At 37.7% G+C, this 16,374-nt stretch overlaps 1 protein-coding gene and 1 pseudogene across 2 annotated transcripts; one reads left to right on the forward strand and one right to left on the reverse strand.

Annotated features, from left to right (window-relative positions):
* Positions 1-3,197: 3,197 nt before the first annotated feature.
* Positions 3,198-6,693, reverse strand: LOC306880964 (guanylate-binding protein 1-like; annotated as a pseudogene). Its single transcript has 7 exons — positions 6,501-6,693; positions 5,824-5,951; positions 5,579-5,688; positions 5,278-5,471; positions 4,764-5,006; positions 4,164-4,443; positions 3,198-3,266 (listed from the first exon to the last, which is right to left on the reverse strand). The product of its transcript is annotated as a guanylate-binding protein 1-like (transcript).
* A 478-nt stretch (positions 6,694-7,171) lies between these two features.
* LOC306880876 (guanylate-binding protein 3-like) lies at positions 7,172-13,791 on the forward strand. The gene is made up of 11 exons (XM_079434676.1): positions 7,172-7,431; positions 9,949-10,166; positions 10,245-10,372; positions 10,460-10,569; positions 10,644-10,843; positions 10,968-11,213; positions 11,315-11,463; positions 12,008-12,139; positions 12,236-12,448; positions 12,545-12,647; positions 12,839-13,791. Exons 2-11 carry the CDS (start codon positions 9,977-9,979, stop codon positions 13,228-13,230), a joined length of 1,863 nt encoding a protein of 620 aa, XP_079290802.1. The 5' UTR covers positions 7,172-7,431; positions 9,949-9,976; the 3' UTR covers positions 13,231-13,791.
* The last annotated feature ends 2,583 nt before the right edge of the window (positions 13,792-16,374 follow it).

The following is a 16,374-nucleotide window of genomic DNA, read 5'->3' on the forward strand; positions in this document are numbered from 1 at the left end:
AAAACCACATCACCTTCTAGAGTATCATACATTACCATGATATTACTGTCTGATATTTTTACTGTTCCATGATTCTGCCAAAGTACTTTTTAGTTTTGTAAGGGCAAATCTCTCTCGCTCACTTTTTCAGACGGTCTGTGTGAGGGACGTGGCCACCCTTACAGACGTGTGTGGGCTGGGATGGGGAGTGTGTAGCTCTGAGGAAGACTGCAGTGATGAAGAACTCATGCTTTTGCAAGGGAGTCGAAAATCAGAGAGAGAGAGTCACCAGGACAGCAAACAGGTGAGGACAGAGACAGAGAAAGATGTTTAGAATTGGTGACTCACAAACACATTTTATTCCCTATGGGCTTATTCGTCATTTTTATTCACATCTATATATTAATTTATTTGTATATATCAACAGTATCATATTTATCTCTGTCTCTCTCTTTCTCATAAGAAGAGGGGATCTGTACACAGAGACAGGACATCACACAAGCAAACTACAGCACAGAAACAGGTAAAAGACTCATACACTGATTAGATTTACAGTATTGGCAAACTGCGAGTTTTAATGAGTGTTTTTGAATGGCAGAATGGTTTTCACCCACATTCATCTCTTGTTCACTTTACTGTCATAGAATGTCGACATCCGTTGCGATCCAAACCAATGAAAGATCTGTATCTGTGGCCAGTCAGGACACAGTTTGCACCACGGGACTGCTAATAGGTATGAGTTTATTATCATGATTCTGATTGGTCCTTTACTGCTCTGATTGGCTTAATAACTGGAGAAGTTGTTTTCATTGCTTCATTCGATGGAGAATAATTCTGATTTAATTTGAAAGGAATACTTACTTTACTTTTACTTACTTTTGTCATTTAGCAGACGCTTTTGTCCAAAGCGACTTACAAATAAGAAAAAGTAACTAAAACTAAAAAGTTACAACTCTATAAATACTATCTACCCACATATTTAAGAAAATAAAGAAATTAAATAAAATTAACACATGCATATAACAACAACATTTCAATAATAAACATATCAATGAAAAAATTAAATAAAAAGCTACTACTATCCCTTGCCGGTGTCCCTGCCCGGTGGAGTCGCACGGTAGAGTCGATGGTCTTTACACTCTTTGGTCTTCACACTAAGAGGGCTTCACAAGACGACTGCCGCGACCGCTGCCGCGGTATAATAACCTTTATTATACCAAACCAACAAATGATCATTTCAATTCAGCTGGACCCACTTTCCTGTTTATCAACTACAAATGGCCAAGCAAGTGCACACACTGACAAGATACACGATACAGTACGAGACCAAACGCGATTTCAGCAACTCTCATCCTAGTAAACAAAATAAGCGTTTCCTAGCAACGGCAAATGCGCTAAACACTGAGACAAGTAAATACACTTACGAGCTGATTTTAAACTTCCGCTGATAGACTGCTTCTCTTAAAGACCACTTCATTACACTGCCTTCTGCTGGCGCTTGAACCCACTTTCCTGTTTATCAACTACAAATGGCCAAGCAAGTGCACACACTGACAAGATACACAATACAGTACGAGACCAAACGCGATTTCAGCAACTCTCATCCTAGTAAACAAAATAAGCGTTTCCTAGCAACGGCAAATGCGCTAAACACTGAGACAAGTAAATACACTTACGAGCTGATTTTAAACTTCCGCTGATAGACTGCTTCTCTTAAAGACCACTTCATTACACTGCCTTCTGCTGGCGCTTGAACCCACTTTCCTGTTTATCAACTACAAATGGCCAAGCAAGTGCACACACTGACAAGATACACGATACAGTACGAGACCACTTTTCCACAGTTTTGGAAACTATTTTCATTCCCACTGACTTCCAAAAATGAAAATTCTGTCATTATTTATTTACCTTCACAAACTGTCATTCCAAAACTGTGGAACAGTGTTTTTTCCATACATTGGAAGTCAGTGGGAATGAAAATAGTTTCCAAAAAAGTAGGTTCCCAATGTTCCCAAATCTCTCCTTTTTTTGTTCTGCGGAAGAAATAAAGTCATACAGTTTGGGAAATGTAAATGATGACAGGATATTCATCCATTTAACTGATTTTTAGGCTCAGGCTTCTGACATGCACTGGAAATCTAATCAGTATGATTTATTTAGTATGATTTAATCTCCTGTTAGTTATGAAACATGTGACTATAGAAATTATGAGTTTGTGTGTGTGTGTGTGTGTAGCTGACCTGAAGCAGATGCATCTTTTGAATGTGGCAGCTGCACCACCACCACAAAGGCCGGAGAGGCCAGGTAACATGATAACACACACATTTAGTTTACATACTGATTTGGGGATCCATAATAGCAAGTGGTTATTTTTAACAAAATACAGAGGGAATGATGCTTTTCTGTATGTGACCCTCTCTGTGAAATCCAGGCTAAAGTCTCAAAATCTAATTATGAGATAACAAGCATCAAAGTTTGATTTCAACCATTAATTTCACTGTATTTTCAATCTTTGACATGGTCTTACTCAAGTCAATATTAAAGATATAAAGGTTACATTTTCACAGAATGTTCTTTACCTTATGAAGGATGACTTTATGTAGAAAACAGTGAAACAAAAAATGACTTTAGCTGGGTTTTCACAGAGAGGGTCACATATTTCTGAGCTCTTTTGTGGGGTATTTTTGAAGGCATAAATATTTTTTAGCATTTTAACAGCTTTTCAAACTGTTTTTCACAAGGATTCACCAGAGTAAATAACTTAGTGAAAGCACCATAAAAGTGATTGCTTGGAGGCTTGCGGCCTGTTTACACCAAGGATGATAAGTTTTTAAAAACTTTCAGAATTTAAATGGCAAATTCCACACATCTACTGCATGACAGTTGCACTTTCATAACATTTTTTTCCTCCAGCAGATGAATGATAAAAACATTGACAGCCAATCAGAATCCATTTGAAATTAAAGAGCTTGAGCTTATAAAGTGGCAGATGACATAAGTGCATGCTTATAATTGGTGTGGAAACTAATGTACTTCTCATCCTTGGAGTGAATGGACCATTGTGTGAGAGAAGCATACTCACTTAGTGCAAAAACCACTCTTATTTGAACCATTTCATGACAAAGCCTGGCAAGATCAATTCTGCGGTGGCACTGATCCGTCCGCAATCCGGCTGAATGTGGATGGTTTTGACTTCACTTCTTTATGCATTTCTGATCTTAAGCAGTCTGCCTCTGCATCTGGGAGGCTTGCTCCTGTAAACCCTTCTGTAGAAGAGCATCTTTCTCCTGTGATACAACACAAACAGCCACAAGTGAAAGAATTGCTAACCATGACTTTGGCCATGGTCATCCTAAAGAAGATGACTTCTCTGGAACACAGCAAAGTACACGATTTGAAAGAAAGTGTCCTGTTTTTACTCTTAGTTTGGCTTCCAGGACTCGTTCATTGTCTCTCCTCATTCTCTCCTGCTCTCTTTCCATCTGACAAATGATCTGATTAACATGTTCCTTATGGGATCTCTGCATGTCTTTAAACGCCCGCTCCTGTAACCGGTTCTGTTCCTCTAGACCTAGCACTGCTCTAGAATCTCATTCTTCAACCTCTGCACTATAAAGAAAGAGAGACAGTATAATGAACTAATTCTGATGTAAAATCAATTGCGGAGTTTGTCTATTGCAGTTCTTTGTAGTCATTGTACTATCTTGTGCACCACTGAGAGCCTTAAGTGATGGTTAAATGATAGAGTAGCGTGCAGCTGATTTGAACTGTACCCTCTTTTTCCTGTTCCGCTTCACTGAGAGATTGGTCAGCTTGTAGAATCATATTTCCAATATCCTCCTTTTCTTTCAAAAACTTGCTCAACACTTCTTCACTCTGTAGAAAAAAGTCCAGTATCATTTAAAACGTGCTTTAAGTAATCCATAAGTGTTGTTTTTATACTAAATCCATTAAAAATAATTTGTTAAATTGAAATAGATATACACATTAGATGGAAAAAAAGGGTTGCTTTGGCAACAAATTGAAATATGCTGAAGAAAAGCTACAGCAATCTGTTTTATCTAATTTTCCCCTAAAACAAATGAAAGAAACAGAGAAAATGTGATGAACTGTTAAATTTATACTCTACGTTTGCACACGTTTACATACTGTTTTTGAGCTTTTTGTGTCAGCAGGTACTTTACCATGAGCTCTTGTTGGTAGATCTGGTCATTGTCATTGAAAGACATGGTGATGAAAACTTCAACTGCTTTCTTCTCTGCAATTTTGTGGATTTTGGACAGCTCTTCTGGGCGCATAGGAAGCTGAGCCATGCTGAGTATCTCTGTCATGTAGAAATGCATGGCCTCCTCCACTGCACGGACGTTCTGGATCTTAGCCAGAGACACCACTGCATTCTCCAAGCAAGGAATCTTTCCACTGCGGATCGCCTCTATACATAAACCTCAGCGAGATTACCCAGAGCTGTCAGGGGAAACAGATTATGTAACACAAATTATGTAAGCGATTTTGGAACAACATCCAAAATATAAGAAAAGACTTTGGAGCAGTACTATGTGTTTGAAAGACATCATTAGAGTCTTATTTGCTGATAGTGGAGCAGATATCACTTACAGCACCTTTAGAAAGTCGATAATACTAACCAATTAAAAAAAAAAAAAAACGGCTAGAAACCAATATATTGTGCCTCGCTAATATCTAGATTGATGGATGTCATGTGTCTAAAAAGAGATCAGATCACTATAACGTTTATTTTCTACAAGGGCTTCTATGAAAGTACACACCTGTTCCAGTAATTATACGGCCTCCACTGACAGTTTTTGGTTCTGCACCGTCAGAAATGTAATGGCAGAAGGTGTTTGCCTGCTCAAGGAACTCTGAATCCAGATCTTTCTCAGTCAGCTCTTCCATTCTTCTCATGTTTTGCATACTAGCAGGCCGGGGGAAGACAAAGCACTTCCTCACCACAAAGAAATGGCGCAGACAGCGACGGGGCAGGTTATACTGCACAGTCTGAGGCGAACAGCCTAAAATAAGAAACAACATTCCAAACAAGCAGTAATCATTTGAACGCCTACCGTGTGTTATATTTAAAACAATCACTATTCCATGCTGAATAGAGCAGCATAGACCAGATAATTCTCCCATGTTCTTTAGCACCTGCTAAAACAGTGGTTCTCAGCCGGTAGGGTGGGGTTTTTGAGTAGAGATTTTAATTTAATTTTGTGCTCAAATACGGCACAGCTGAAGGTAATGAATAGAGAATATTGCGTTTACTGTGTATGTGTAATGCCTCACATGATTTGAGTGTCAGTGCACTCTCCAGATACTCATCTGATGTTATTGGATTATTTCCTATTATCAGTTCCAGAGTAAAGTCCCGAACAGCCTACACAAAGGATGGAAAAACACGCATGAAATCTACCGACTTGTCCTCATCTTGACTCACTTCTGCCTTCACACGAATGTTCTCCGTCAGCTCAGTAACATAGCTAAATTCAGCACAGTTCAGGAGGAATAACATTGGTGCTATGAGAGATTGTTTTCAATCTATTGCACTGGATGTGCATGTTTTGTGTTTATAGTGTGAGAAGGATACTGCAGCTTTTCCAGTGCCATGTTGTCAATGACTCCTAAGCTGTTGTACACTAGAGTGCTGCTGAGAAGAACAGCCAGGCAGAAGATCCATGTGTCGTGTTTCTCATCCCCCTGAAATATTAAGACTCTTTCAGCTACAGTAAGTGGATAAATATGATAGTTGCTTATGCTGAAATTAATGTATAGTTTTGTTGCAATGGAGGCATTTTCTATGAAAACATCACTGCTGATGTCTTCCTCCCCTACCTTCCTAACATCCCCAAGTCCCTCTGTGTCCAGAAGCACAAGAGTGTGTCCTTCTTTATAGGGGTGAGGGACACACCACATCCAGATGCCTTTAGTCTTTGATTCAATAGTGCTGCCGAGAGCGAAGTCTGAGACAATCACAATGACATAATTATCCAAGAAGACATATGCATGTTACATTTAAATGCATATACAATGTAAAAATAGACACACAAGTATATTATATTATTGTATATTATAACCATGTTTGTCTATTTATGACCCTAAGCTATCAAACTGTGCCTTAAGAAGACTTATATAATGTCCTTTATTAAAAAGAGTGTCTACAGTACATTCATCTATAAAAATCTCCTTTTTGCATATTAAAGAGTTAAACGTGAGGGTGATTGAAAAAAATGTATTCAGCTATTTCAGATATAAATCACAGGAGAGGTGTATTTAAGTTATTTAAGTCTATATAAAGAGCAGGAAAGTAGCGCATCTGGACACACAGTCATTCATCCATTCTTGTTTTATTATTATATGGCTCTATTGCTTTATTTTATATTGTTTTATTACTGTTATTTTGTCATAACATGCTCTGCTTTTAACGTAGTTAGTGTTTTCAGATACTTCGATACAGACACACTCATTTGTTCAGTCCTCATCATCATATCTGCACCGCACATGAGAAAGACGGTTCTGTTGTCCTGCCAGGCGGTTCATAAGGTAAGACTTTCCCGTCCGGTAGAGTCCCACCACAGACACCACCACCACCGGCTCATTGATCCCATCCAGAATGTCTTTGGCCTCTTTTCTCACACGCAGCTTGCCATTTTCATAGTTTTCAATGAAACACACCGGAGCAGACATGAGCCTGCTACAAGCCATGACTCTGCAAAATAACAAAGACATTCTTACAGAGTATAACATTTTTACGTTGCTGCTGTTGGACAGTGTATGTTGTTTAAACGTTGTTAAAACGTATGTTGTCAAAAGTTTCTTAAATAGGAACAGACTTGCCTACATTTGACCTCAAATCTAATTAGGTCATTATGAAATTGAACATTTGTACCTAATCAGTCTCAGGGGGTTGTGCGAGCGTGTTGGGATGATGGTAAGTAGACACTTAGCTTAAAAGTGATTTAACATTGAAAAGTAAGCTATATTTACCGTTTTTATATTGACTTAATAAAACAATTTATTACCTTACCGATAGTTAGACGACGTAAAAATGTCGTGTTAGACGTTTCTGCTTTAGTAATCTCAACACAACTGGAGCAAAAGTCTTGCAACCCCCCATAGGCTCCCCCTGTGCGATACTTCGCTATCTTTTCCACCATAAATGGTACAGAAACGCATGTTCGATGCTGACACGAAAGTGAAACTAAAAGTGAAACAACAGGTTCGGTTCGGTCACTGCATAAGTGATTTCTCAGAAATCGACCTGTTAAGGTAAAGACAGGAATAGAACGATGGGCGGATACTAGGAGACAACCTCATCATCTGTTGTGGTAAATAAGACCGGTTCCGTTCAGTGCGCGCAGAGAAGTATCGCTGAGGGAGAGAGAGCGATCGTGACCATCTTTACTCCAAACTAAAGTCAAGACACATTAAGTTTAGGGTTACGTAAGTGAACGTTGTTTTATTTATTAATTTCTTAGATATTCTACATTTGGTTTTGAATAAATGTCAATGTAAGATTTTCATCTGATTTTTAATGGCACGTAATTATATTTTCATTTAATACATATTTAACGCCTTGAATTACACCTGAAGGACTGTGGTTACTTTTAAATTCATGGACTCTGAAAACATAACAGGAACACATTCAAATGTAACATAACTCTGGGCCAGCTTTGAGTTCAACTGAGGGCGGGGTTGGGCTTTGTTTGGGGTTGTTTTGTCTGACAGCTAGACATGCCTAGTTGTTAATGTCATGATGACTAGTATTTTACAGTACAAGACTTAACTTTTAACACAAGAAGAATAGAGCATTTGCACAAGGCATTGCTTTAAACAAAGAATTGCAAACGCATTTCAAATTTTTTTGAAACAAACAAAAATATATATATTAGTCTGCATTGCTTCCACATCTCTATGACAAATTATATTTTTCTCTCATCCATGGTTATTACTGTAAAACATTGAATTTTCGAAAAATTTAAATATGGCATTATGAGGAACTCCCGAAACTTTCAGTAGCCCCTCACTGCAGAACAAAGATCCAGGGGGCGGGTTTGGATCCACAACTAGGGAGTGGAGATTGGTAAATTTAGGGGGTGAAGACCGGGTGTGTCTCACTTGTACTGGAAACTGAAGCTGCGGGTTCTTTGATCGCCCCCTGGTGGCTGGCTGCAGTACAGGTCATAAACCCCGCCCTCTCCATGTAAACGAATGGGACTTGAGTCATAACAAAAAAATTAATTACACTTCCAATACAATTTTCCAAAATATTATTTTGGTCATTTAAGGTAGTTGTTATCACTTTTGTGGTAAGTTTGATTTTAGCTAGTAATTTGATGCTATAAAAACGGGGCGTGTAAACTCTACTGCGCAGACTCGGGCTCCAAACGAATCTCTACTGCACAGACTCGCAGTAGAGTATTGTGAGTAAATGACGTATTTACTCACAATGGCAGCGGCCATACTGAGATGTATTCGCTTCACTTTTCTATAATGGAAGAAAGCGGAGACGCGTCGTCCATCTTTTTTTACAGTCTATGGTGAAGACGGGTAGGTTTATCTAAATGTAAGGTGGGAGGAGTTGGATCTAGATCCAACCACACCCCCTGGATCTGTTCTGCAGTGAGGACCATCTCGAAACTTTGCTGTGTTTACAGTGTATGTATGTGATCGTTTGTCCTCTTAGCAACTGAAAAAAAAAAAATCAAATTTTGAATAAATTATAGCCTAGTTCATATGTAATTTACCTGTTTAGTGCATTATTGCTGTTATATAAATAAGTAAATAAATAGTCATTATGTGGGTGGTGGGGCTGCAAATCCTGAAAGTGGGCAGTGATTGTTGCCATATGCCTCATAAAGGTCTCAAACCTGATTTCCTGATGAATAGGAAATGTTTTCATATTCATTTCATTTTCATATGGAAGTGTTTAGTTTGTGATTTAACCTGTCCTGTATGGCACTATTAGCTTTCTCCATTTTTTGCTTTGCGTATTAAAAATCTTAGACAAAAAGTCATCAACATTTGCTATAGGAATTAGAATCTTTAAAGGACTGTGGAAGGGATCACTCTCCCTGGTGGGCTGGTCAGAACCCAGGAACTCAGTCAACAACACTTATTTTCTTTTATGACTTTACTGTGCCATGGAGCATGTGATAGGTGTGGGCTGTACATAGATGACAAATACAATAAAGTAAGTAATGCAGACTTCAAATCCAATAATTTGCCAATTCAATAACAAATGACATTACTGTCAATATTACTGGAATTAAATGAAATACTACAACTCAACGAATTGGCATATTAGCATCTGAAAAGGCCATTTAACCGCATAATCTTCATTAACACACTTATACTTGCGATTCCCAATAGACATGAACTAAAACAATAATCTATCTCAATGTAGAACATGAGAACAGAAATAGAGTGATTATAGAATCTCACGGCAGATATATACATAACGTTCATTTAAACAGGTGCTGGTTATGCGCGCTCAACCAAAGGACAATAATTACCATAACTGCGATTGCCGGCAAGATTACAACTTAATCTCAGTATTAAGCATAATTCAACAAGAACAACTCACTTAACAGGATGCACGCACACATATTACACCTGGATTACTCTGGAGCGGCTCGCATCTCTTCTCTCAAACTTTGCTGCGCAATCTTAAAAGGGCAACAAGTCTTAAAGGAGCAAGCCGTTTGTACATTTGCCATTTCTAATCAGTATATAGTCATGCAAATATCTTACTAACTAGCTAAAATTATAATTCTAGTAAAGTAATAAAGTATTTGAGAGATCATAATAACAGTTGCCTATCAGTAACCATTTCATACTGTTTTTATGGAAGTTAATAAAAGATTTCAGTGAAGTCTGTGTCAGTGAAGAGTTAGTTGTTTTGTTGTAGTGTAGGTTTTTATAGATATTGTTTACAATATTCATTATTTTTTACTTTAGCAAACAGGAAGAGCTAGAGAGAGCCAGCATGTCTAAAGTCAGACTAATGCCTTCGCCCATATGTTTGGTGGAGAACGTGAATGGATCACTCAGCGTCTGTAAGGATGCCATTAAGTTCCTGAGTGGGATCAATGAGCCGGTGGTGGTGGTGTCTGTGGTGGGACTCTACCGTACGGGGAAGTCTTACCTTATGAACCGCCTGGCAGGACAACAGTCCGGTGAGAGAACTGTCTAGACATGCCAACTTAATATTAGCTACATGCTAATTATAATAATAAAAAACATGGTTGTTTTAGGCTTTGCTCTCGGCAATACTATTGAGTCAAAGACCAAAGGCATCTGGATGTGGTGTGTCCCTCACCCCTTTAAAGACGGACACACTCTGGTGCTGCTGGATACAGAGGGACTTGGTGATGTGGCCAAAGTGAGGACAAGAATAAAACTGTAGACTTTAATAGTCTTGTTGATATATATTGTGGATAATTTGATCTGAGGACTCTGTGTGTTTCAGGGAGACTCTAAGAATGACGGCTGGATCTTCTGTCTGGCTATTCTGCTCAGCAGCACTCTGGTGTACAACAGCCGTGGCACTATTGATAACACTGCAGTGGAAAAGCTGCAGTATCCTTTAACCACACAACCCATTCCTCTTTCACATATACAATTTTTTTTTGTTATTTCTTAATGTGCTGCAGCTATGTTGTTGAGCTCACTGAGCAGATCAAGATCAGATCGACAGAAGCAGCGGATGATGATGAAGAAGAGGATTGTAAGTTTGTGCAGTTTTTCCCATCATTCACCTGGGTTGTGAGAGATTTCACCTTGGAATTGGAAATTAAAGGAAAGACGGTGACTGAGGATGAGTACCTTGAATTTGCCCTCCAGCTCAAGAAAGGTATTTAAAATAGACTTAAACATTGCTAGAATTTGAAACATATAAATAAACAGTGACTGAAGACTGAAAAAAGAAAATCTTTCTTACTGCAATTTGGTAAAAATGTGTTATTTTCTCCTAAAAGGTGTGGGTAAGAAAGCCAGTGACTACAACCTGCCTCGTCAATGCATCCGAAACTATTTCCCGTCCCCCAGGAAGTGTTTTGTGTTCCCTTCTCCAGCATCACCACAAAACATGACACGTTTAGAAAGCTTACAAGAACGGGACCTTGTACCCGATTTTCTGAAGGTCACGGAACGTTTTTGTGAACACATCTTTCACAATAGTGTCGTGAAAACAGTGAAAGGAGGACACAGAGTTACTGGCAAATGTGAGTGTTTTACCAGTTTAATATTGAGAAAATTGTGTTCAGACCCATTAGCTTTTATAATTGCAAGTTAAATCTGTTTATGTGTTTGTGTGTGTTGTCAGTGCTCGGACATCTGGTAGAGATTTATGTAGACACAATCAAAAGTGGTAAGGTGCCCTGTCTGGAGAATGCAATTGTTGCTCTTGCAAATCTAGAGAACCAGACAGCTGTTCAAGAAGCTTTGAATGTGTATCAGATTGGGATGGAAAAGGTATGATACACATTATCTATATATTCACTGTGTAGTTACTCATCAAACTGTGCTTTACTTATCTAAAGTTGCTTTAGCTTGGCTTTAGTGGGTTTTTTAGTTAAAAGATGTGTATTTTGGAAGCAACTGTTATTTGATTAATATAACATTAAATGGAATTATAGACACATATACAGATCACTTGGGCAGGCATTAGTTTTAGAGCATCATCTGTTAACTATTTAATATGATATTATTCAGAATGAAAACAGAAATTCGGCACACATAGGCTCCAAAAATGTAATAACAGACTATCAGATATTTCGAGCACGCATGCTCTTCATCAGACTGATCAGCTTGCGTATTTGAAGAGTATATGATAGTTAGATTTTTGTATTTTTGGAGCCTAGGTGTGCTGACTTTTTTCTATTTTCATTATCAATATTTTTTTGTTGAGCATCCAGTTTTTCCATTGTGTGTGCTTTAAATTTTTAGTTATTCATTTTTTTTAAACTGAACTGAATTGTTACAGCCATTCAGTGATAAAGCATGCTGCTCTTTCCAGGTGAAGAACAAGTTTCCAGTAGGTGTGGATGATATTTCCTCAGAGCACCAGAAGTTCAGCAGTCTGGCCACTGCTGAGTTTATGAAACGCTCCTTTAAAGATGAAAAAGGAGAAAACCTGAAAAAACTGATGGTAAGTTTTCTTAAACTGTAACTCAGCTATGGTAGTACAGTAGACGTTTTCCAGCATGTATATGTGATGCATGTATGTGTGTTTATGTATGTTTAGGAAGACATAAATATGTACTATGTAGGCCTGCTGCAAGAGAACGAGATGGCATCAGAGAAAAAGTGCAAAGATCTGCTGAACAACCTGTTCTCTGACATGAATAAACGACTGCAGGATGGACAGTACAGTCAGTCTGGAGGATATAAACTCTACTGCAGAGACAGAGACGCCATTGTTGAACAGTACCGCAGAGAACCCAACAAAGGTGTATCGGTGAGGACAGTGTTTCTGTGAAATTGTTCTTTGAATATACATGAAGGGATGAGCATGTCTATACAGTAAATGTTAATAATGTATGTTTATGTGCAGGCTGAGGCTGTGCTGAATGAGTTTCTGAATGAGCGGGGACCAGAAGCAAACAGCATCCTTTACACGGATAAAAAGCTCACTGAAAATGAAAGAAAGATTCAGGGTAAATCTTTACCAACCTAATGAATATTTGTAATTCATTACACTGTTTCAGTCTGGAGCATTTGTAATTTAATTAACCCAAAAACCCAAATTGTTACTCAAGAGCATCTCTAAGGCATCTTGGAGTTCAGGTTCTGGAGGTTTGGTAATATCATATTACACATATTTTTGGTTTTCTTTGTTGACTGACAGAGGGAAAGGAAAGGAATGCTCTGATGGAACAGAAGCTTAAAGAGGAAGAGGAGAAACGTATTGCGAGTGATCGAATGATGAAGGCAGAGATGGAGCGGAAGGAGGACCAAATGAGGCAGATGCAGGAGAAGTTCAACCAGGAGCTGGAGCAGCAGCAGCAGGAGATGGACAGAGCCATTGAGAGCAAGCTGAAGGAGCAGGAGGAGATGATAAAGAAAGGCTTAAGTGAGAAAGCTGATCTCCTGAATGAAGAGATAGCAAATCTAAAAAAAGAAAAGGAAAGTTCTGGTGGTTTTATGAAGGAATATGTGATGCCTGTTTTAGGAGCTGTGGCAGAAATCCTTCCAGCTGTTCTTAATTATAAAATGCTGATGAAAGGACTCAAACTATAATTACCTCTTCCATGCAAATCACTGTTACATCACAAATTGATTTATTCATATAGCTTACAAGACAAAGCATGTTTTTTTTGGGTTCTTTGCCACTTTTGCCTTAGGCAGTTATTGAACCAAACTGAATAAACAATGAAATTACTTCAACTGAATAATTGCTATTGTCTTTAGAGAATTGAATTCTGTTTGCATCATCACTTGAATCATTATTTCATGTAAAGCTGCTTTGAAAAAAATCTATATTGTATAGCGTTCTTTATCCTCCTGAGACCCAGCTACGGAGTTTTTGCCTCTGTAGTTCTATTTTAGTGAATTTCTCTGAGACCTCACATGTCACAGTTGTAAGTCTGGATGTCCTGTACAGAGCACATTCAGGGCTTTTCAGAGATACTAAATGTTTGTCAGTTTCACCATGGCCACACCCTCTCCTAGGTCTTTAAAGATGGCTAAATTTAATTTAGTGAAAAATGTTACATCCTTATGGAAATATGATTATATTTTGTAATTGTCATTTAAATCTGAATAATTTTCAAATTGTTTGTCATAAAGCAACATCTCAGGAAAATGTTATGGGTTTTCAAATTCAAATATAACTTCCTGTTATGAAACAGGACATCATTTCATTCATGTCCACTGTAGAGGACACCAGGACTAAAAGCATGTTTATTGTGCATTTTGGGAGACATAACAATTGAATAGGAAAATTAATTATTTATTAATTGTCTTATGAAATATTAGATATTATTATGAAAATCTGGTTATTTATTACTCCCATTATGACAATTATTTTTTCAACATGCTGTCCCAACAGCAACACATTAATATGCAAATTGGATACATTATAGATACACTGTGTTTAATGGGAAAACCAGTTTATGGAAATGTTTACACACATACTGCATAAAACAAAATGGTATATCAAATCATTTTGTTATATATTTTATAACATAGTTGAGAATCATCCTTAAACAAAGTTTAGTATAAAAAAATCCTGAAACCTAAAAATTGATTGGTGATTTAAAATAAAATCCCATTGTTTTTGCCTTTTTGATATCTATTCATGCCATTTTATTTTGAGTCCTTGTGTCCTCTTGTCACAGATGCAGACGGACTCAAAGGTAGGTGCAATAATAGTGTCTTTATTTACAGGACTTGGGTGCTGGTGATCGTGAGACAAGGTGAGTAGCTTCTTTGTGGCCGGAGAGGAGTCAGATCTCAGACTTGTAGATCACACACAGACGGGTCTGAAGACAGAGAAGAGGACGGGACAGAGAACAGGAGGTTAGCACACAAGGTAAGTAATCAGAGATTATACTCATCAACTGGAGAGCTTCCGAGTAGAGTCCGGTAGGTAGCAACGAGATCGGACAACTGTGGTGACTGGGGTGAGTGCTTATGAAGTGTCCGTGATGAGGGTGATGACGAGGTGCAGGTGTGCATGATTAGAAGTCAGGTGAGGCAGATCTTGGGAGTTGAGTGATGGGGGAGCCTGGCCGTGCTGTTACACCTCTACAGAGGACAAAGAAAAAAATATGAATAAAATATAATTTTTCAAAAATGTTATTTTCCCTTTTTTTTCTTATGGTCTAAACAATGTAATGACATGGTAATGACATGAAAAAATACAAAATTCACAAAACTTTTTTTTTGGGGGGGGGGGGGGGGGGGGGCTCAGGAGGATATAAATAAACATGACTCAACTCAACTTAGTAAAACAGTATTTTGTAGACATTTATTTTATTCTTTCACACCATTTTTTTTAAATGTAAGCATTCAATTTTTTAAACAATCATTAAATGCATTAGATAAAATGTAATTAACTTGTTGGTTCAGACATTTCAAAGCTGCTGTCATCACAAACCCCGTTTCCGATTTTTGACTACCCACTTCAGCCTTGGAAACTGCTGGAACCAATTTCTTGTGTCCATGTATTTATTTATTTTTTTACTAAGAACAAGGGAGAGGATTTAGGATTGAATACATGCACATGTGTACACTGCAAATCTTGCCAAGTAGAGACATCATAAGTGTAAAGGACAAAATAGAAGGCTACCTTTTCTCAGGAGTTTCATACTGGCTTTCTACTTTGTGTAAAATAAGGTCTATGGTGAACATTACTTGAAGAGACTGTTCTACCAAAACTTAACAATCATACTGCAAAATGAATTTTGAAGCTGTTTTTTTTCAGTGTAACTGAGAAGTTGCTACTGTATCTAAGAATTTAAATGGTTTTCCAGTCTATGTTGTTGTAGTCCTTATGTAGTACTTGGCACAGATTTGCCATAAAACTTTTAGTTGTATTTTAGCATTTTTAAAACATATCATTGAAATATACAGATGATGTTATTAATTCTTTTAGTTTTAGTAATTAAAGTATTTTAATACCAAGAAGGTGTTTTTTACAACATTTTTAAAGCATTTAAATTGTGTTATATTGTGGTTCCTAGAATGTTTTTAAAATCTACTGTAAACTAACTCTAACCAAAAGGAATAGTTTAATAATGCTTGGACTTTGGCTTTGGAAGTTTTCTCTGCTAAAGTCTGAATTCTATCGTCAGCATGGCTGCGTACTTGCTCTTGCTGACTTTAAACTCCAAAACAGTTATGTGCTCCCATACTGTACATTACTTAACCGTTAGGTTATTTCCCAGTACCCCAAATATTCTTAGCCCCATCAATCATAACGCAAAACCGCAGGAAGAAGCAGACACAGGAGACAGTGTTCCATATTCAAGTTTCTTCAGACGTTTACTGTTTGGCAAGGGTATATACTGTATACTCAAAGCCAAGGATACATTGTGGGTCTCTATACAGAGTAATAATCCCATTCAAAATGAGAACATCAAAATTTGTTTACAGCTGCATTTTGAATATTTTTGAAAGCAGAAAATCTTCACTGAATGCACAAACACCCTTTAAGTAAACATAATATTTTACTTAATGTACTGTACAGTACAAGTTACAGAGGGTCATTACTGAAAGGTGTGGCTGTTTACAGAGTGCTGTATCAAAGCATATTAAATGCAAAGTTGACTGGAAGGAAGAATTTCGGTAGGAAAAGGTGCACAAGCAACAGGTATGAGAATACTGTCAAGCAAAGCTGATTCAGACACTTGGGAGAGCTTCACAAGGAGTGGACTGAAG

The sequence above is a fragment of the Barbus barbus genome (genome assembly GCF_936440315.1).
Source record: "Barbus barbus genome assembly, chromosome: 15".
Classification (NCBI taxonomy): domain Eukaryota; kingdom Metazoa; phylum Chordata; class Actinopteri; order Cypriniformes; family Cyprinidae; genus Barbus; species Barbus barbus.